Source organism: Staurois parvus, unplaced genomic scaffold, assembly GCF_062004578.1.
Source record: "Staurois parvus isolate SC_StPar_1 unplaced genomic scaffold, SC_StPar_1.0 ptg000151l, whole genome shotgun sequence".
Lineage (NCBI taxonomy): Eukaryota > Metazoa > Chordata > Amphibia > Anura > Ranidae > Staurois > Staurois parvus.
Genome location: NW_028317947.1, coordinates 5,893,603 through 5,917,232, shown reverse-complemented (window position 1 = coordinate 5,917,232; position 23,630 = coordinate 5,893,603). Strand labels below are relative to the sequence as shown.

General features: G+C 44.3%; 1 protein-coding gene across 1 annotated transcript in view; it reads right to left on the bottom strand.

Moving 5' to 3' along the window:
* Nucleotides 1-23,630, bottom strand: part of GRB7 (growth factor receptor bound protein 7) — a 218,482-nt gene that overhangs the window by 178,086 nt on the left and 16,766 nt on the right. Inside the window, exon 2 of the mRNA XM_089674375.1 lies at nt 11,096-11,165. Within this exon, the coding sequence (XP_089530501.1) occupies nt 11,096-11,165 (70 nt within the window). The remainder of the gene's footprint in view (nt 1-11,095; nt 11,166-23,630) is intronic.

Below are 23,630 nucleotides of genomic sequence, written 5' to 3'. Positions count from 1 at the left end.
GCTGCCTGACATCCGGGAGAACAGTATTATAGGAAACTGAAAGCCTGGGGGACAGGTGTGTTCTGCAGAAGGTACATGCATGGCTCTTTTGTCTGTTCACACAGGTGTATCGGGTTTGTGTGATGAGGCTTGGGTTTGGCAATAAGGCACAACAGCCAATGTCAAGGACAGGCGATGACAAACAATGGTCCTGCAGTTATTAAGGAGCTACGAGTCTCAGCAGGCGTTGTCAGCTGGAGCCATGAACAAAGGCATTGGACGGTTATGCAACTAGTACACAGATAACTGTGGAACCAAGTAGTGTACAATTAATTCCTTTGGGTCACAGTGTAAATTGCAAAGCAGGCGTTTATAAAATGAGCAGTGAACTTAAAAAGTGAATCTGTCACTTTGGCTGCTCTCACACTAGCGGTAATGTTTACCCCCCCCGAGGCAGCGCTTTGTTTTTTAGAGGAAAATGAAAGGAGGTTTGCAGTCATTCAGGAAGTGACACTCCTGATGTCGGTTTCTTTCTTTTTTTTTTTCTTTTTTCTATGGGAACATGCTGCAACTGCAAACCAAGCCCCATTCACTTCCATGGAGGAGTTTGAGAGGCGGCGCCATCTGTCCAACTCTGCAGGTAGCGTTAAACCTGCCACACATGCAAGCAGCACCATGTCCATTTGTAGGTGGATGGTCAGTAGTAAAAACCTGGATCAATCACCTTTTTTTACCAGTCCCTGGTGGCCTGCGTGTAAGGAAAACTTGTGTTTTATGGAGAAACCAAACCCACTTATAGACATGTTTGCTGTGCTCGATCCAAAAATGCAAAGCTGTGAATCCAGCCTTGGGGCCAATTCAAACCAAGAAACCTAAGTCAAAAGAGTCAAACTTGTAGGACTGCAACTTGCAAAGCTCCTACTACCTGCTGTTTGGAGAGCATTAGTAGGGCTGAGGTTCAGGTTCAGGGCTACCATGGGTTTGATTTTAAGTAAAACCTTTGTGTTCAAGTTTGCAGACCTGGCGAACTAAGGCGGGAATTCAGCAGACCCATTTCTCTAACCAAAATGCATTGCATTGCCTTTGAACTTAGGTCAGCTGGCATAGAAGGGCCAATAATTGGGGCTTTGTTTTGTACCAGCCTCTTCACTATAAAAAGCAGCCATTTGGCAGTGTGTGTTGGAGTATCTTACAGTCTGCATAGAGAGAGTCAGTTGTTATATGGTGCTATACTCTGAATGACTGTGGTTTGCAGTTTCCTGGGCTACATATTCTTTTGATTCCCCTTCGTTCACATTTCAGAGACCCAACAGTCCTTTTTGGGACTACCCTTTAGTGTGTCATTTTTTAGAGATTTCATATATAACCCTACAGAACAGTGTACATGCTGCTTCTCTGCTGCTTCTCTACTATCAGGAAACAGGACCTTTTTTAATTCAGAGTTTTATCATAGATGCAGCTACAAACTTATAAACATTGCCATCTACTGGTTGAAGAATATAACTCTACTGAATATGGATAGTTGTTCCACAAAGTATAACACTGTATTCCAACAGCCATCAACAAATGCAGTTGCTGTTTAGGTACTGCCTGCACTGTCTTTTTTTTTTTTAATTTCACGTTTGCATATAACCTGATAAAAAACATAGGATTATGGTTTAGCGGTTTCAATTTTATTTTTTAAGGGTAGACATATTTTTTTTATTTTCCTTTGCTAGGGCCTTTTAAAATTCTGTTTCATGGTCCGTAGCATACATTTGTCACACCTACAGACAAAGCTTTGTTTGCAACACTTGACTGCATACTTCTATTCCTTCTGTACTGAAATGTATTGTAATTGTACTGTCTCCTGTATATTGTAAAGCGCTGAGCAAACTGTTGGCGCTATATAAATCTTGTATAATAACAATGCTTGTGCAGTAAAGTAGTGTACACCAAAGCATCAAATATTTATACCCTCTATTGTCAAAGCCGCCATTACATTTAGGTAATACTATTCATCATAAATGTCAGGAAAGCCTAAAGTGAGAGGCAGAGGTTCTATAGTAGGAACAATCAGGTTCTGCAGGAAAAAACTGTTCTGCAGCATCAGGAGTGTTCCTCTATACTGCTAGAGCAGATGTAGGAGGTAGCTGAGTGGATGACAAAGCCTTCCTTTTGTTCCTCCTCCCAGCGGCAAAGCAGCTAGTTGTCTGCAACTACTGCCCTCTTCTTCTGCTAATCATGACATGGATGTGACTATTTCATTACATGGTCACTGACTTGCTGCAGGAGGATGATCTTGATCATATGCAAGTATCCCTTGTGCTTCAGATATTGAGGATGAGGAAGATAGCACCAGGACCATTGATGGAGGTGACATCAGGCAGGAGGCACTGATGTTCCAGTAGCTGTAGCTGGAGAGGGTCGAATGATGAGGTGGCCAATGATTGGAAGGGAGGAAAGTTCTGAAGAAAAGGGGGGACAGCAGCGAAGGAGGATTTAGTCCAAGATCAACTTGTAGAGGACAGGAAGGATCTGCCACCTTAATCAATCAGGAATCATTGCCCCACGCAAGTAGAGGCCATGGCTATCCAAAGAGCTCTGCAGTGTGAGCTTTTTTTTATTTTTTACATATATGCTGCAGACAGCACCATTGTGGTCTGTAGATCCTACTTAAAATGTATGTGCTGTGGTAAAGGTACTAGCCATTTGGATACCACATGCACAAAATAATACATGACTCCGCACCACAGAACTAAGTGTGAGCAGCAGCACCTCAATGGAACAAGGCAGCAACAATAGGTCCACCCTCCTCCTAATCCCTGATTGCATTCATTGAATCATCAACAGTCTAGTGACAGAGAGGGAAAATTCATAAAGGGTTTCATAGGCTTATAATACACTACACCAAGCAATTAAGAGGATTATAGGGCTATGCCAAGTAGGGTCAAGCAAAAGAATTCTCCTACGCCCACCCACTGTCTCCAGCAGCATCTTCTCCAAGTTGTAATATCTGCATAGCAAAACTGAAAGATTTGCAACTGCCCCTTTCTGTGAGCTTTTGGACTATGCTACACTACAGGGGTAGGCATCCAGCTACCACTATCATTCCCAAAAGGCCATCCCTGCTCCTCACCAGCATGTGGAATGTAATTTCTTTGTGTCGCTGGACTTCGCTGTCACTGGTACGGTACATGACCATGGACACGTATTCCAATATATAATCTATGGCATAGTGGGTCGATGTTCTGGTGGCTGTGTGGGATGCAGGAAGGGGCACCTCAATGGAACTTCTTTGCGTTAGTGACAGTGACATCACTTCTATCCCCTTCTTCTCAATGGCCTTATCCTCTGACTCCTTGGAAACCGGTAGTCCTCCCTGAGTGCCTCAGAGCCTAAGCAACATCCCAGGCAAAACACTGCCATGCAGCTTGTATGCCTGGGGACACACTGGACCAGAGCTTTTGGCAGCTTTTAAGATAAGAGGTGGCTGACCATATGGCATGGCAAGGTAATATGTCACAATGGATAATCTGTTGGCCACCCTTCACAAGAGAAAATTCACATTCGTACCTTTCTTGACACCCGACATAAGGGTATCTCCATTACAAGGGTAAATACATTGATTTACTCCCACCATTCCAGAGGGAGCTAAAATGCCGCACTGAGGAGGCACTGCGTAAGAACCTCTTTGTCACATTTCCTGATGGTGGCAGGATCCACTCTGATGTACTAATATACCAATTGTCTGATCTCTGAAAGAAGGAGCAGTGGTGGTAGCATCTGCTTTAACACCCCTTTTAGGAGCACCTGAACCACATGATTGCTGACTAAATTAGATCCAAAGATGAAAGGGACACTCTCAGAAGTGAGGATACCATGGACTATTGGGTGTCCATGCTGGACCACTCGCCAATGTGCTGTCTGAGAGGACCTTCTGTGCAGTAGGAGCCAGGGGTGGACTGACCATTCGAGCACTCGGGCACTGCCCGAGGGCCCGGGGTCAGTAGGGTGCCCCATGAAATGCCCCTGGTACCTTTTTATAGGCTTTTTTTGAGATTGGGCAAGGACACAGGGGCCTCATGATCCCCTATTGCCCGGGGGCCCCATGAGTTGTCAGTCCGCCCCTGGTAGGAGCTTATGTAGACAGGCTTTCAATAAAACTAGACTATAATCTCCTAGATTGTAAGCTCGAAAGAGCAGGGCCCTAGAACCCCTCGTGTATTGTATTGTTACTGTCTTGTCTCATGTTCTGTCCCCCCTGCTACTGTACAGCGCTGAGCATACCCTTTGGCGCTATATAAATACTGTATAATAATAATAAACAATAACTACATCAACTATTGCTAGTGCTGAAGACTACATATTAAAGTGTCATCCAACCCCCATCACCCAAAAAAAAAAACAAAACAGATGTGCCCCCATTATCTACTCCTGACACCTCTTCCAACCTACTCCGGTGCTAGACCACTGTAAATGCACTACACAATATTGCCACAGCTGAACCTTAGCTGCCAAATTTATGTCTGCCTATTCCAGTACTACGACATTATAAAGATACCACACAATGTTCCTGGAACAGAATCTCAGCTGACAAATTTCTAATGTGTGCTGCAGAGTAAATCTTGTGAAGGACCGCAAACGTTTACGGCCTTTTCTAGTGTTTCCATTCCAGCCAGTTCACACTATGGGTGTTGAGTTACGTCAATCAGTGCAGGCTCAAAGCAAGGACACATAGAAAACAACTGTGCCTGGCAGGGGCGGACTGACAACTCATGGGGCCCCCCGGGCAATAGGGGATCATGGGGCCCCTGTGTCCTTGCCCAAACCCAAAAAAGCCTATGAAAAAGGTACCAGGGGCATCTCATGGGCCTCCTACTGACCCCGGGCCCTTGGGCAGTGCCAGAGTTTCCAAATGGTCAGTCCGCCCCTGGTGCCCGGTTCACACCATACATGTGCAAAAGTCAGCAGGTCTGCATTTTTATGCAGGCAACTCACTGTATCGCAGCTTGTAGCAACAAGCTATGGTGTATAGAGCTGAATAAACGTAAAAAAAGGTAAACAATACATTGCACCGCCCTTACAAAAGCACACCAGCTGGGGGGCATTTTACAGCACATAGCTCACTCCAGCTGATGTAATGGAGCTCTAAAGATGTCACACAGTGTTTTCATAGCTCGACCTCAGCTGCCAGATTTAGGAGTATAGCCTGAGGGATCCCCCAGAAAGCCTAAAATCGCTGTAGTAGGAACTAGCTTATGGGTCCTATGCAGCGGCTGACTGACAACTCATGGGGCCCCCGGGCAATAGGGGATCATGGGGCCCCTGTGTCCTTGCCCAAACTCAAAAAAGCCTATGAAAAAGGTACCAGGGACATCTCATAGGGCCCCCTACTGACCCCGGGCCCTCGGGAGGTGCCCGAGTTTCCAAATGGTCAGTCCGCCCCTGGTCCTATGGTGAACATTATGTGCTTCCAGACAGTCCTGCTGAAATGCTGCCTCACCATCCTCGACCTTACACTCTACTCACTTCTTTTCTGTTCACTTGGTGGCAGGGATTGATTTGAAATGTTTTTTTTTAAAAGCACTGCGAAATATGTTTGTGTTCTATACATGAATAAATATCTATATGTTCATACCTGTATACACAATGTTAATCAATCCTTATGACACCACAAGGGCTATCTGCAACCAAATTGTATTGTAGAAACAGAAACAACACCTCCTGCGCTCAGGGACCCAGATCAAGGGTAGGTAGATGGATAGACCACTCGGGAAGCCTGTCCACCAATGGATCAAAGGTTGTGCAGCTCTTAACAAGGCTGGGGAGGCCGACCAGTACTGCAGAGTGAAAACAAAAAAAAGCGCACCAACTTTGCGCATTACCTCAATAAAAAGCTGTGATTTTATTAACCTCCCTAGCGGTCTGATTATGTTAGTATTTCTGTGCTCAAAGCGGTACAAATCCTGCAGCTACTGACTTTTACTGTCCAGGAATCCAGCAATGTCCTCACCGGAGCCAATTCTTCAATTGGCTTTGGATGCAGGGGCCAGCATTGTAGCCTCCCTAGCGGTGTGATTATGTCAGTATTTCTGTTCTCAAAGCGGTACATTTTTTTGCATGGAAATATGTTGTTTTTTTTTGTAGGCCTGTAATTTTTAGGAATAACTCACTGAAATCTGTCTGAACAAGAGTCTAGTAAACATCCCGGGTATGTTAAAATTTGAAACACGAACTCATAAATTATAATTTAATAAATAATCATAAAAAATTATAATATAATAATAATAAATTTAATTCAATAATATAATCAAACCAAAAACACTGAAATGTGAAATAGAGCGCCAAGTTCGCAAATCACTGAGCAAAGTCGCAAAATCGTTTTCAGTGTCTGATGACGAATTTCCCCACAAATCATTATTACCCTATTCTGCAAGTGGTTCTGATTTACTATCGCTGTTCTCTAGCTGGTCTAAAACCGCTTTTGAGCTAAAGGGACGCTTTTTGGACGCCATGAACATTTCTCAGTTTCCAGGTAGAAAGAACGGTAAAAATGCAGGAAGGGCACAGGACAAAGCACTCGGGACAAAATGTATGTGAAATGGTTTGATACAGTAATGTTTTACTATGTGATTTTAGTGTAGTTAGTGAATGTCACTTTTTCACATTTTTAAATTTCCTGCTGTTCCATCCCTGTCGCAGGGAACGGAACCTGGATGACAGATGCCGGCATCAGCTGGAGGACGTTACAGGGGACACTGCAGGGGGGACATCGCGGGAGCGCAGGACAAGGTAAATGAAGAACAGATCCCGGAGCAACGCTGCAAGGTATTCCCGAGTGTAGCTCACGTGGGTAACCGCTTGTGGTGCTGAAACTTTACCCAGAGCTACATTTGAGAATACCTCCAGGGAGGTTAAAATGTGATGTATACTCACAAACAAAGCAGTATAACAGGCGTATAAAATCCTAAAAGGAACATTGAAGTGCAAGACCCAGAGCTCTGAGGAAGAAGGGACCCCCCTTCGAAACGTGTCAGCTGAACTTAGAGAGTCTCCCCTCTTGATGTGATTCGCACTGGTCTTGCACTTCAATGTTCCTTTTTGGATTTTATACGCCTGTTATACTGCTTCGTTAGATGAGTATACATCGCATTTTAATAAAATCACAGCTTGCTATAGAGGTATTATGCAAGGTTGATGCGCTCTCTTTTTGTTTTCACTCTGCACCAAATTGTATTGTAACTGTAATATCTACCTTCATGTTGTAAAGCGCTGTGCAAACTGTTGGCACTATATAAATCCTGTATAATAATAATAATAACTAAGAGCTATCAGACACACATGCAAGATAATGGCACTGCAACCCAATCATGCAATCAAGGCCTGCAAGAGCTCTCAGTTTCCACTCACCATGCCTGACTTGCATTCTCCACCACGCAATACAACAGTCCTTCCATGAAGATAAAGTTGGAGACCAGGTGAGGATGAATACAGATTTCTCTTCATTTTGTCCAAGGAGTACACGTTCCAAATAGAGCAAACACTAATGCGTTTCAGTCTATGAAGGCCTTAGTTTGACATAACCAACTAGACCAGCAATGGGCAAACTACGGCCCGCGGGCCGTATACGGCCCGGCGGACCTTTTAATCCGGCCCGCGGAGCTAGGCTCCCGCAAGGCCAGTGGTCGGCAAGCCGCGGCTCTTTACAAATTTAGATGCGGCTCTCCTGTGTGCCGGGCGCCCGCTCCCCTCCCTCCTCTCCTCCTCTCCCCTCCCTCCTCTCCTCCTCTCCCCTCCCCTCCTCTCGGATGGCCGCCCCCCCTCTCGGATGGCCGCCCCCCTCCCTCCTCTCGGACGTCAGGACTCTGCAGCTGCCAGGATGTAGGCGGGGCAGCGTGACGAACTCCTCTCACAGTCCTCCCTGAAGACCAGAACGGCGCGGGAATACGAGAGGAACGCGCGGACCAAAGGTAAGTGAATTGACACAGGGGGGGGACTTACTATATGGGGGATGAATTACTATATGGGGGACTTACTATATGGGGAATGAATTACTATATGGAGGACTTACTATATGGGGAATGAATTACTATATGGGGGACTTACTATATGGGGAATTAATTACTATATGGAGGACTTACTATATGGGGAATGAATTACTATATGGGGGACTTACTATATGGGGAATGAATTACTATATGGGGGACTTACTATATGGGGAATGAATTACTATATGGGGGACTTACTATATGGGGAATGAATTACTATATGGGGGACTTACTATATGGGGAATGAATTACTATATGGAGGACTTACTATATGGGGAATGAATTACTATATGGGGGACTTACTATATGGGGGATGAATTACTATATGGGGGATGAATTACTATGTGGGGGATGAATTACTATATGGGGGATGAATTACTATGGGGGATGAATTACTATATGGGGGATGAATTACTATGGGGGATGAATTACTATAGGGGGGATGAATTACTATGGGGGACGAATTACTATATGGGGGACGAATTACTATATGGGGGACGAATTACTATATGGGGGATGAATTACTATATGGGGGATGAATTACTATGGGGGATGAATTACTATATGGGGGATTAATTACTATGGGGGATTAATTACTATGCTTACTATGGGGGAATATTACTATACTTACTATGGATGACACATACACATCATTCATCTACTCTTGGTCCGGCCCCCGGGTCCAATATATGAACCCATTGCGGCCCTCAAGTCAAAAAGTTTGCCCACCCCTGAACTAGACAGATATATAGCAAGCCAACTCCCCCCCAGCTGAGATCACAATTAGTCATTTAACCATGACGGTACTCTGCTGGAGAGAAAAGGCAAGCCATCATTCAATACATCTGTCACCACAACAAACAATAAATACAACATATGATAAATACTGAATCAAAAATAAAATAAAGAAATACATGTTACTTTCTTAGTGGAATATCAGTTAAGTCAGTTATATAAAAAGAGTTGCAAGAACCTTATTTCTTCATGGGGGGGGTACAGTTGGATAATGTACAGCTGAATGTCATACCACTGGATGACATACAGCTGGATTACGAACTAGCAGGCCCAGACTGGGACAAAAAAAGGCCTGGGCACTTTGAACTGAGCAGCCCAAAGCCCAGGGATCCTTTCCTCTGAGCCCGGTGACGGAATGCCAAGGCCCAGTCGCAAGAGTGATCTTTGCGACCTTGGTAGTTCCGCCACTAGTGTCATTAGGTTTTTATTTTATTTACAATTATTTATATATATATATATATAAAAAATTTTTTTTTTTTTAATTATTATTATTTTTTTTACTTTTTTTGTAGGAGAGAAGGAAGGAAGTAGAGGAAGGAAGGAAGTAAGGAAGGAAGGAAAGAAGGAGGGAAAGAAGGCAGGAAGGAGGGAAACAAGAGAGAGAGAGAGAGAGGGAAAGAAAGAAAGAAAGAAAGAAAGAAAGAAAGAAAGAAAGAAAGAAAGAAAGAAAGAAAGAAAGAAAGAAAGAAAGAAAGAAAGAAAGAAAGAAAGAAAGAAAGAAAGAAAGAAAGAAAGAAAGAAAGAAAGAAAGAAAGAAAGAAAGAAAGAAAGAAAGAAAGAAAGAAAGAAAGAAAGAAAGAAAGAAAGAAAGAAAGAAAGAAAGAAAAAAAGAAAGAAAAGAAAGAAAGAAAGAAAAGAAAGAAAGAGATGTATAGAAAGAAAGAAGGAAGGATGGAAAGAAGGAAAGAGGGAAACAGGAGACAGAAAGAGAGAGAGAGAAAGAAACAAAAAGAGACGTATAGAAGGAGAGAAAGGTAGGTAGGAAGGAGAGAAACAGGAGAAAGAAAGAAGTAAAGAAAGAAAGAGAAAGAAGGAATTAGGGAAGGAAAGAAAGAAGTTGGGAAACAGGAGACAGAGAGAGAGAGAGAAAGAAAAAGATGTATAGAAGGAGGGAAAGAAAGAGAGAAAAAAAGAAAGAAAGGAGAGAAACAGGAGACAAAGAGAGAAAAAGAAAGAGAGATGTATAGAAGGAGGGAAAGAGATAAACAGGAGAGAGAGAGAGAAGGGGGAAGAGAAGATAAAAGGCTGCCTGGAAGTGTCGGCAGAGCAGACACAGGAGGAGAGGGCAGGAGGAGGAGGGGAAACTTTCTCTCTCCTCCCCCATCTGTGGTGGGCGGGGACTGTCAGCACTGGGGACTGTATATGCTGACACATCCCTCGTAGCGCTAATGGATGAGAAGAGGGAGGGTGGGGAGGCTACGGGGGGGGGGGGGGGGGAGCATACAAGAGCTGACCACATGCAGGAGATTGATAGGAGAGGCGGCTAGGCGGAACATAGAGAAACCAAGAAATGCATGGTCTTTTATGTGCTGCCCGGCCACCTCTCCTGTCCAGGTGGCCCCAGCCCACCGGGCAAATGCCCGGTGTGCCCTATGGCCAGTCGCCTGGCCATAGAGCATACTAGTGACTAACATATTGTTGGATATAGCTGTCTAGTTGGTTATTTCAGACTAACTATGAGTAAGGCATTGATAGGCTGAAACGTGTTAGTGCTGGCTCTGTTCTCCTTGGATGAAATAAAAAGAATTTTTTTCATCCTCACCTGGTTGCCGATTTTACCTACATGGAAAGCCACTAAGAACTATGGCTGTGCTAGAAAATAGATTCTTCCTGGAGTGGCTGAATTACCTACCAGGTTCAAAACCACATTGCACATCAAAAAAAATGAGTTAATGAGAAGAAAAAATACTGCAAATAAGCATGTAAGATACTTAATTTTCTGTCATTGTATCCCAATTTTTTTTTAAATTCTGACGTGCCCCATTTAAAAATATTCTCACCCTGTCTTATAGCAGAAACGTTCACAGATCACTCTTTCCAAATATATCTGATATGGATTGTTCATCCGTTTACTGACTTACTAGCCCTGAAGAAGGGAGAGGCTGTTCCCCCTGAAACATGTTGGCTCAACCTGCAACCTTTGTGCTCTAAATAAAGTTCTAAAATAAACCTTGTGAGATTTTCATCTGTTACCAGGCGCTTCTTTCATACTTACTAAACATCAATGATGTTATATCTACATCCACATTGTGAGATAGAAGTATTACTTCTAAGTATTCTTATTTACTTACCATCTCCCAAGCTGTCATCATTGGCATCACAGTCTTGTGGCTTGCAATTCACCCATCTTCCACCATTTTCCTGCAAATGACAGATGCACATCTCATCATAGTGACAGATTTTTATTTTATTAAACCACAAACACACTACTCACGGTACCGAGCCACTTTGAGCGGCTTGGGGTTGATGTGATTGCTATGCAATCACAATGTCAACAAAGCTGTTATGAATGAATCACATTCATAACAGCTCTGCTTTCTATACTAGTGAGCTGTGATTGGCCCACAGCTATCACATGGTACCTGGGCCAATGACAGCACCCTGTACCATGTGATCAGCTGCAGCCAATCACAGATCACTAGTAATCACAACTGTCATGAATGAAACTCATTCATGACAGTTCAAAGCATGCTGATACAATGCTCTGCATTGTAATAGCAATCAAAGTGTAAAGAAAAATCCAATATCACCCACTCAAAGTAGTACGATGTTACTATGGTGACACTGAACTACTAGAAAAAAAAATTAAAAAAAGAAAAAAAAGTGTTAAAAAATTTATTAAAAATGTTAACATTTTTGTTTTATTTATTCTTTTAACAAACTGTCACCAGTCAGGATCCCCGATTACTGCCACATCGATCATATGAGGACGTTGTACTGCTCTGATGACAGTATGTAAAAAGAAAAAAAACATTGTAAAAAAAACACATTTTATTTATTTCTTCATATTCTAAAACATTACAAAAAATTACAACTTCAAAGAACTCACCATGCCTCTTACTAAATACCTCAGACTGTCTATTTTCCAAAAAGGGGTTATTTGGGGGATATTTGTACTGTCCTGGCATTTTAAGGACCTCCCAATCAGTACATCGGGATTGATCAATTTTCAAGTATATATACCATTGTTTATAGATGCTATAACGTTCACACAAACCATTTAATATACACGTATTGGGATTTCTTTTTTACTAAAGACTTGTTGCAGAATACATTTTGGTCTACATTTATGAAGAAATTTGATTTTTTTTTTTTTTAATTGGATGTTTTATAACAGAAATAAAATGTTTGTTTTTTTTAAATTGTGGTCTTTTTTCGTATATATATATATATATATATATATATATATATATATATATAACAGTGGTGATAAAATACCACCAAACGAAAGCTCTATTTTGTGTGAAAAAAAAATGATACCAATTAAAATTGCGTAGTGTTGCATGACCGTGCAACTACCAGTCAAAGTAACTCAGTGCTGAATAGAAATAAATAGCTATGAAGGAGGTAAAACCTTCCGGAACGTAAGCGGTTAAAGTAGAACGCCATCCTCACCTTTAGTCTGGCAGGGTTGTACAGGCTCCCCCCCCCTTTATGGAAGTTGCTTACTCTGATTTCAATACACAATGTGAGCTTCCCGCAGTGTGCATTGAAAACTGCAGCAAGTTAGAGTCTCAGGTCTGTGCCTCCCATGAAACCAGGCCTTACTTAGGTATCAAAGGCTATTTTGTTTAACAGCATTTAATAACACTACTTCTTTTTAGGAGTTAAAGTGGTTGTAAACCTCTGAAATGAAAAATGAACAAAGCATATCCTACTGAAATGTGTACTTGCCTCAATCCAAAGCACAGAGTGTGATTTCTCATCTATCATCCCTCTGCTATCTGCATTAGTCACTTCTGATGGGTTATCCTGACACCACAGAGTCTCTGGGAGATGCGCCCCTCCAGAACATGAGAAGGTGATTGACAGCCTCGGTTGTGCATGTCTCCCTACGAGACTCTGTAGAAGGAAGCGAGTCCTCTCGCTCCACTCAGGTCTCAGATTACGACGTGAGTGTGATTTCTGTCTCATCTCTTATCCCTCTGCTATCTGCATTAGTCACTTCTGATGGGTTATCCTGACACCACAGAGTCTCTGGGAGATGCGCCCCTCCAGAACATGGGAAGGCGATTGACAGCCTCGGTTGTGCATGTTTCCCTATGAGACTCTGTAGAAGGAAGTGACTCCTCTTCCTCCACTCAGGTCTCAGATTACACTCAGCTCTCTTCTATGCTGTGCAGTGTGTGACATCAGATCCCCACCCGCTGGGGATAGCCTTTTATCTGTGTGTTTTGGAAGGCTGTGGAGAAGAGATCATTGCAGATAAACAAGTACAATTTATGCAGGAGGATTTGTTTAATCTTTGTGCTAATCATGTCATTATACTACAGCAGTAAATGTGAGCACATGACTGATAAATACAAAGGAAAAGTAGATATATTTGAGCCGTTAACCTCTTGGGTCTTGTACTCTTTCCACTTTTGGCAGTTTTCTCTAAGAGATATAATAATGACTGCCCTGCAGGAAGATAAAGTTGCTCAATGGTCACTGTTATCATACCCTGCTTTCCCATTAGAACTTTATGTTATATTATGCAACTATCATAGTTGTACCATAGGTCACCCAACTTTTATTATACTCTGTGCTGGAAGCAGCCTGCCATTCACTGGTGCCAGTAAGTTAAGGGGTGTATTTGTAGAAAATCTGCATGTAAATTAATTCCTGCGCAAAATAGGAAAAATCAAATATTCTGCAGATTTATTCTTATTATTAAAAAGAAATCAATGCGAACGGGAAAAATACCACATTGTGGCCACTACCTGGTGCTTAGTATCAAAGGAAATATGTATTTTCCTCAGCCCCATCTGTTGGCCATAATGCAGTATTTTCCCCGTTCACATTTTTGTTGGCAAATAATATTCAATCTACAGAGAATATAGCCTGAGAGCATTCAAATTTGCTTGATTCACACAAAGAAAAAAAGAATTTATACTGGCCACCAGTGCAAGGAGGCACTAATTCCACTGACCACTGATGTAAGGGGGCACTCTTTCAATCGACCACCAATTCTAGGGGGCACTCTTCCCATTGACCACCAATTTCAGGGAGTACTTTTCTCATTGACCATCAATTTCAGGGACACTCTTCCCATTGACCATCAATTTTCAGGGGCACTCTTTCCATTGGCCACCAATATCACGGGGAACTCTTCCCATCGACCATCAATTTTAGGGGGCATTCTTCCCATTGACCATCTATTTCAGGGGGCATTGTTCTCATTGGTCACAAGTGTAAGGGGACACTCTTCCTATTGGCCACCAATGTAAAGGGGAATTCTTTCTATTGACCACCAATGTAAGGCGGCATTCTTTCAATTGACCATCATTGTAAAAGAACACTCTTCCCAATTTTTCTTTATTAAAAGTCTCGCAATCAATAAACATAAAATATTATACAGAATATAAAAAAATTATATATATTTACAGCAAAACGAAAATAAACATAGCAAAATCTGCTGTCAGACAAAAGCAAACGTCTCAGAAATGAACTTGACATAATTGGGGAAATAAATCGTACTACCACTCACATCACTACACCAGACATCAAACCTGTGAGGTCAAGAAACCACCCCACCCCCCTTATGCATGCAGCCCTTCTTCAAAAAAGATCTTAATCAACAAAAACTACGGGAGTGAAAAGAACAGTATAAGGAAAGAGCCCCTCACCCAGAGATGGACAGTTCACCAAAGGCAGGTCTGATATTCCTCCACGCCCTTATCCAGACCGCCCGAGGCTCTCTGACCCTCTCAAGACCCCGAATCTTCCCAACCTCACCCAGAATATCGTGCACCACCACCTCTACAGGGAGGACTTTCTTCCGCAGGGTAATCTGACACCGTGCGTTCCATGTGAAGTAACGGACAACTATACTAACTAGAAAAAGTGTATCCAAATCAAAGTCCCAGCGAGCTGGGAATGCCCCGTACACCCACTCTGCATAACTCATGCGATAGAGAAAGGGGATGCCCAGAACCCTCCCCACCCTTTTATACACCTCTATGTTAAAGGGACACAGGAGCAGAAAGTGGTCCATAGACTCCACTTTACCAACACACTCTGCTCTAGGACAATCCCGATCATCCACAGGGCGGTGCTTCAGGTTCCCTCTCACATAGAGCCTTCCATGAAAAGCGAGCCAGGCTTGATCCCTAAACTTCAAAGGGATTCTCTCCAAGTTAATTAAACGCAATCCCTCCCTCATTACGGAGCCTGGGCAATCCTTTAAGGCCAGTGACACACTGAAAGCAGAAGCCAAAATCCTCTCCCCCAGAAGCTTCCTGGGAAGGGACCTGATATCCTCCACTGTCACCTGCCACTGCCGAAGTATTTTCAGACACGGGGCAACATAAGCCGGGAGCTTGCCATGTCGGACTCTTAGACTTTTCACTGGGCCGCCATCTTCCCAGCAATGCAGAAAAGGCCTAAACCAAGACTGAAAAATACCCACCCATCCCGGCGGGGTCTCTGCTAACATATTACCAAGATTGTACTTTAAAAAGAACAAAGAAAAGAAAACTATCGGGTTGACCATTCCTAGGCCACCCTCCCGCCTGGACAGGTAAGTTACATTGCGTTTGATCAAGTTCAGCCTATTTCCCCATAACAGTTGGAAAAAACAGCTGTAGACCCGTGCATAGAGAGATACTGGCAAGATACAGACGAAGCTGACATATAAAAAGATCGGGATCAGGTAAGTTTTGATCAAGTCAACCCTCTCTCTTAAGGAAAGCCTCCATCTCTTCCAGCTCGCTACTTTGGCATTGGCAACTACCAACCTGCTTTCCCAGTTTCGATGACCATAGTCACCAGGACCAAATTTGATGCCCAAAATTTTAATTTCCTGCTGGGGCTCTGGGAAGGCATCCGGAAGTTCGAAGCTTTCACCCTCCTCACCCATCCAGAAAACTTCACTCTTTTCATGGTTGACTTTAGAGCCAGAAGCCTCCATGTACTGCTCTATCACAGAGACCACCTCCTGCGCCTCCTCAGTCCCAGAGATAATAACAGACACATCATCAGCATAGGCAACGACCGATACCATCTCATCACCTGACAAAACTGAATAGGTGTTGCCAAGAGGGACCCCTCCTGGATCTGATTCTGAGGAAGAGAGGACAGCTCTTCTCATCCTCCTCTTCTTCCTCTTCTCCTTCACCCTCTCCCACCCCTCATCAGCCGAATCCCCCCCAGCAGGAGGTGAGACATGGGACATGGATACCCCTCCCTGAGCTCCATCGGCTCCACCCCCATCCGGCACCCCCACAACCTCCTGACCACGTTTGCGCTGACGGGGGACAGGTACCGGAGGTGGAGTAGGCCGAGAGGGAAGATCCACTAAACCAGCCCCCCCAGCAGCTTCCGCCAGTCTGGAGGATCTACGTACCATAGGAACAGGAGGGACAGACTCAGGGGTGACATTACCGGGGGAAACACAATCTGACACAACAGACGGAACAGACACAGGAGGGGCAACAACAGTTTCCTCCCTAGCATCAGCTGCCTCATCCTCTTTATCCAGCCTCTGCAGCTCAGCCTCCAGTCCTGGCAGGTTGTGTAGTGCCTCTGGGCACAGACTGTATGGATGACCCAGCTGCTGGCACAAATTACACCGAATCTCGGTGCATTCTTTGGCCAAATGGCCAAAATCCTGGCACAGTGAGCACTTCTTGATGGTGCAGGACGATGCAAAATGGCCTTTCTCTCCGCATTTGTTACAAACTTTAGGCTGACCTTGATAGAAAATGGTCAGCCTATCCCTCCCCAGAAAGGCTGAGCAGGGAAGATGCTGAACCACATTGCCCAGCACCCTCAATTGCACTGACACCGTCCAGGCCCCTGTCCATATCCTATGCTCATCCAGGACCTTCCGCAGTGGGGTGAGGACCTCACCATGTCGGCGTAGCCAAACTACTAAATCAGCCTCTGGTTATAGATTCATTCCGGACCAGGATTGTCACCGATTTTATCAAAGGCTGTCTGGAAACAACCTTTGCCACCAAACCTTTCCACTGCTGAAGGCTCCTGCACCTCCAATATCTCTCCCAAAACAGGTCCAGGCCTTCAGGTTTTACAAATGACAAATCGTATTTATAGCTGCCTACTGGGCAGATCAACGCAAACACATCACAGGCTTTAAACCCCATCTCCAGAATCAACTCCGCCACCCTCCCCCTTACTGGTGGGTTCCCTTCCCCCTCCCACTTCAACTGTACCACATTCCTTCTCCTGACCCCACCAACCATCCCACCACCAAACCTCCCCAAATTGTGACCATTAGCATTCCCAACACTACCCCCACCCCCCTTGGTGCGACTCCCCAAAACAGAGGCATAGCTCCCCCCAATCCTCCCAGCAGCAGAAACATTTGTGTGTCTGGGAGCGTCTGGTGCAACTCTAGCAGATACCGATTGCACAGATCCGGGATTGGATGGTGTATCCTCTCTCTGCTCAGCAGGGGGAGAAATGTCATTTTTAGTCTTATCAGCAACGTTAACCCCTTCACCTCCACCCACCACCAACACATCCATTGCTTTACCAGTCTCAACAGTCATAGACTTCACAGCAATGTCCGCACTCACTGCTGCAACCCTATAAGCTCCATCAGTCATCTCTTGCTCCAAGAAAGGACACTCAGCCCAGGACTGGATTCGATGTTCAGACACAGCAACAAGTGAGACATCCATGTGTGCTGTTTGCTCTCCATGTTGTGCAGTGTGCTGCTCCCCTCCCCCACCAGCATCAATCAGCTCTGGAGCACCTGGGAGCTCAGGTGAAACAGTCTCTCTGCAGGTGGCAGCCATCTTGCCTTTGGAGGGACTACTGGTCTCAGCAGGAACAGCAGCAACAATTTCCATCTGTGGGGTGCTTGGTGCAGGTTCATCCACATTCCCCTGATGGTCTGTAGACCTCTCTGCCAGGGAGTTTTCCTCCAGGTTGGCTGAGGATTCCTCCACAGCAGGCTGCTTGCAGAGCTCCTCATCCGCAGTACTCACCGCAGCAGGTGGAGCAGACATGCTGGAAGCAGCCATGTTGGTGTACTGGGATATCTCCACCAGTCTTGGCTTTGCTGCTCTGAACCTCCTCTGTCCATCCTCAGGGACTTCTGCAGGGTCATCAGTGAAGGCAAACTTGTCTGCTCTCAGGGGTGACTCCATGTGCTGGATGAACCTCAAGGTTCCATACTCCCCCTCAACCCCCTGGCTGGTTGCCACTGTAGCAATATGTTATATGCTGTGTATGGCCTCTAGGGGTCTCACTACTTAGATACTGGTACAACTGTGTTATTGCCTCTCTTTGGTTGTAGTTCTGGGGCAGACACATGTATAATGGCAGCTAGAAGCACCTAATAAAATGTCTCCTGTTAACTACAGTGTGTGAGCATCTGAGCAGGATCCACTAACAGAACATGGTGGCAGCTGGGCACTGAACCTCTGAATAGCAAGTCTTCTGTCTACAAATACAGATTGTGCGACACTGGAACTGTACAGAGAATCAGCAACTGTAAGTACAGAGTCCCTATCAGACTGCACTATGGAGAGTGGCCTGAAACCCCCTCAGAGACTGGATGTCACTTCTTCCAATCTCTCACAGACATGGAGACACTGGAAGGAAGAGTTTACTCTGTATGTGGACCTGACAGTGGCACCCAGAGATGAGCAGAGGGAAGTAAAGCTGTTTTATTACTTGATTGGGGAAAAAGGCAGAGAACTAGCCGAGACCCTGCTCACAGACAGCATGGCCCTGACAGACATACTGCAAGCATTTGATAAGCACTGTGACCCCAAAAAGAATGAGACGGTGGAGAGATACAAGTTCTTCTCAAGGAATCAGGAGATTGGGGACAGTGTGGACAGATATGTGACAGAGCTGAGGAGACTGGCTGCAACCTGTGGATTTGGGGACAGCAGGGACTCCCTTATCCGAGACAAGATAGTGTGTGGCATCAGAGACTCTCACCTCAGAGAAAGATTACTGATGGAGGAAGAGCTGGCGCTGGAGAAATGTATACAAATCTGCAGGGCTGCAGAGCTGACTAAAGACAGGCTGAAGATGATGGAGGGCACCAGTGATGCCTCAGTACATGCAGTATCTGTGAAAGGCAGAGCAAGGTCCAGGCTCCCTGTGAGCTCAGTCCAGTGTAAATACTGTGGCAAAAGACATGAAAGAGACAAAGAGAAATGTCCAGCGTATGGGGAGTCCTGCAGGACTTGTGGCAAGATGAACCACTTTTCAGCTGTGTGCAGATTCAAAACCAGCAAACAGTACAGACAAGTCCACACAGTGACCCAGGACACAGACGAGGACAGCACAGAGGGCATCACATGGCTGCAGCTGCAGTCTGCAACAGAGAACGTCAATGTAGTCAAACAGCCAGTAGCCAATGATGCAAAGCAGCTCTTTGCCATATTTATGGTGGATGAACAGCCCATAAGATTTCAGCTGGATTGTGGAGCAAGTTGCAATGTCATTCCATTTACTCTGCTTAACAAACAGGTTCCCATTGAGCCCACTGATAAGGTACTGGTCATGTACAACAAAAGTGTTCTGAAACCCATGGGAACATGCAAGCTAAAATTAAGAAATCCACGTAACAGAAAGAGCTACAGAGTGGAGTTTACTGTGTTGCAGGAGGACGATCACATTCCTTTGCTGGGAGTTAAAGCAGTTCAGGCTATGGACTTAATAAAGGTGCAGTCCCATAACATCATGGCTCTGGAAGTTTCTGAGAATACTCAAAATCCTAAACAAAAGGCAGAATACATTTTGGATTTTCACCACATAAAAACAGAGTATGCTTATTTATTTGAAGGTGATGGGTGCCTGGAAGGTAAATACAAACTAGAAATTGATCACACAATACAGCCTACCAGACTGCCTACAAGAAGAGTACCTGTAGCCTTAATGCAACCGCTTAAAGAGGAACTGCAGGATTTGCACAGCAGAGGTATGATAGCACCAGTACAGGAAAGCACAGACTGGATAAGCAGTTTGGTGATAGTGAAAAAACCATCAGGCAAGTTAAGAATATGCATTGATCCTAAGCCACTGAACAAGGCCCTTAAAAGAAATCACTATCCAATGCCAACAATAGAAGATATTCTACCAGATCTATCAAAGGCTAAAATATTTTCGGTATGTGATGTGAAAAATGGGTTCTGGCACGTGGAACTGGATAAAGAATCAAGTTTATTAACAGCATTTTCTTCCCCATTTGGACGCTATAAGTGGCTTAGAATGCCAATGGGAGTAAGCCCAGCTCCAGAAGTGTTCCAACAAAAATTGATGCAAGCTTTGGAAGGACTGTCTGGAGTAAAAATAATAGCAGACGATATACTAATAGTTGGGGAAGGTGATCTAGAATCCGCAACAAAGGATCACGATAAAAAGATGATACAATTCTTAGACAGATGTAGAAAAAAACAAATCAAACTGAACCTGGAAAAATTCAAACTAAAAATGACAGAAGTACCATATATTGGACATCTTCTTACCTCAAATGGTGTTAAAGTCGATCCAGAGAAGGTGAGGGCGATACAGGACATGCCGACACCTACAGATATACGTGGAGTACAACGATTCCTGGGCATGGTGAATTATCTTTCCAAATTTTGCAAGCATTTATCAGACATGTGTGAGCCACTGAGACAGCTAACTCACAAAGACGTACTCTGGGAATGGACAGAAAGCCATGAAACTGCTTTTCAGTCAGTGAAAAATGCTATTACAGACGCAGCAACGCTAAAATATTTTGATCCAGATCAAGCAGTGGTAGTACAATGTGATGCCTCAGAAACCGGCCTTGGAGCCACACTAATGCAGGATAAACAGCCAATCACATATGCAAGCAGAGCGTTAACTCTAACAGAGCAAGGATATGCTCAAATCGAGAAGGAACTACTAGCGGTAGTATTTGGGTTAGAGAAATTTCACCAGTACACCTACGGTCGACAAGTGGTGGTGCATTCAGATCACAAGCCTTTAGAAAGTATTACAAAGAAGCCACTACTGAATGCCCCAAAAAGACTGCAGCATATGCTGTTAAGGCTTCAGAAATATGATTTTAACATTTGTTACTGTCCAGGGAAGGATTTACTGATTGCAGATGCCCTAAGCAGAGCTTACTTACCCATCACAAATGAAGAAGAAAAAGACATTGAAAGCATCAATATGTGTGAATATCTGTCTGTCTCAAAAGACAGACTGAAACAAATACAGACCGGCACAGCGGAAGATAAAACTCTACAGATCCTATCGACTGTCATCTTGAAGGGATGGCCAAAACACAAGCAGCATGCTCCAATGGAGGTTTCTCCATTTTTTCACATAAGAGATGAACTCTCTGTGCAGCATGGAATCATCTTTAAAGATGAAAGAGCTGTCATACCACAATCACTTAGAAGAGACATTATAGAAAGATTGCACTCGACTCACTTAGGTGTAGAAGGATGTCTACGTCGTGCACGAGAATATGTTTATTGGCCTGGAATGAATGACCACATAAAAAACTTTATAGCACAGTGTGAAATATGTGCATCGTGCAATGATAAGCAACCGAAAGAGACATTGCAACCACATCCAATTCCAAACAGACCATGGTCAAAAGTAGGAACAGATCTGTTCACGTGGAACGACAAGGAATATCTGGTAACTGGACTATTTTTCCAACTTCTGGGAGATAGACTACTTACAGGACACAAGGGCCAAAACAGTAATTAAAAAACTCAAGGCCCATTTTGCCAGATATGGCATTCCGGATATTGTGTTCTCTGACAACGCCGCTCAATTTACATCGGAAGAATTCAAAAAATTCAGGGAGAGGTGGGAATTTGAGCACCAGACATCATCTCCTGGATATCCGCAGAGTAATGGTAAAGCAGAGTCAGCAGTAAAAACAGCCAAAAGACTCATGCAAAAGGCAAAACAGGCAGGTACAGAGATATACCTGTCTATACTGGACCACAGAAACACACCCACACAAGGCCTAGACACCAGTCCAGCACAGCGGCTTATGAGTAGACGTACAAGGACTCTCCTACCAACTGCAGGTCAACTACTAAAGCCAAAGCTTGTGGGCAATGTTAAAGCCAAACTAACGAAGAATCAAGATAGGCAAGCTTTCTATTATAATAAATCTGCAAAAGATCTGCCTGTTCTCCAGAGCAATGACAATGTACGGATTCAGCCAATAGGGAAATATGACAAACACTGGAAAAAAGCGAAGGTTGTACAGAAATTGGGACCACGGTCCTATGAAATTATAACAGAGGAAGGAAGAAGATGGAGGAGAAATCGGAGACATCTGAGAAAAACACAAGAAGGAGATGATACAGGGCCCTGGGAACAGTATATGGACACTCAAAGCGATGAGACTATGAATACCAGCAACAAAGAAACAGGAACTGCTGAGGAGCATAGGGAGGTCTCTAGGCAGAGAGAGACAGTCCCAGAAAATAGACTGCCAGAATCAGAAGAAACCTCATATGTTACGCGAGCTGGCAGAACAATCAGAAAGCCGGCTCACCTCAAGGATTATATCTAATTTATAGCTATGTTCTACTTCACCATTTTGTGTTTGTTATATTTCATTGTTCTTTTATTTAAAAGAGAAAGGGTGTAGCAATATGTTATATGCTGTGTATGGCCTCTAGGGGTCTCACTACTTAGATACTGGTACAACTGTGTTATTGCCTCTCTTTGGTTGTAGTTCTAGGGCAGACACATGTATAATGGCAGCTAGAAGCACCTAATAAAATGTCTCCTGTTAACTACAGTGTGTGAGCATCTGAGCAGGATCCACTAACAGAACAGCCACTGGTGATTCCACAGCCTGACATGGGGGGAGAGACGCTGATGTAGATGGAGCCGGGTCATCCATTACCTGAGGCTGCTGATCCACAGAGCTCACTGATGTCTGGCTGGCAAATCTCCTCTCATTATCAAACTTTTCTTTAAATGCTCCACTTCTAGCTTTCAACTTTTCTAATAATAAAGATTGTCTCTTTACTTTATCCTCCATGTGCTGGAGCGCTGGCTTCATGCCCAATCTGTTCTTGCTCCAGGCCTGGCAGTATTTGGCTCTGAAGGATTTGTGTTCAGATTTTAACACAATAAGTTTCTCCTCAGCTCTTCCAATAGTCACCAATCTATCAGTAATCTTCTGCCTGAAGACATTGACATCCTCACCAGGGCTGGGACCCACAGTCAGGTCCTCCACCTCCTCCTCCTCACTAGGCCCGGTCTCATCAGGGGAATCCTTCCCAGGGCCTCCCCCTGGATCAGGCATGGTTCCTGGGCCAAGCTAGCAGGCAAGGCCCAGGCTTGAAAAGGCTGGTTCTCAGGGAGAGCTCCTTCAGTGTGTCCTCCTCCTTCTCCCATTGACCACCAATGTAAAGGGACATTCTTCCTATCAACCCCCAATGTAAGGGGGCACTCTTCCCAAAGTCTACCAATGTAAGGGGTACTCTTCCAATTGACCACCAATATAAGGCAGTACGCTGCCAGTTGACCACCAATGTAAAGGGGCACTCTTCCAATTGACCACCAATATAAGGAGGCACCCTTCCCCTTGACCACCAATGTAAGGGGGCACTCTTCCAATTGACCACCAATGTAAGGGGGCACTCTTCCAATTGACCACCAAAGTAAGGGTCCACTCTGCCACTC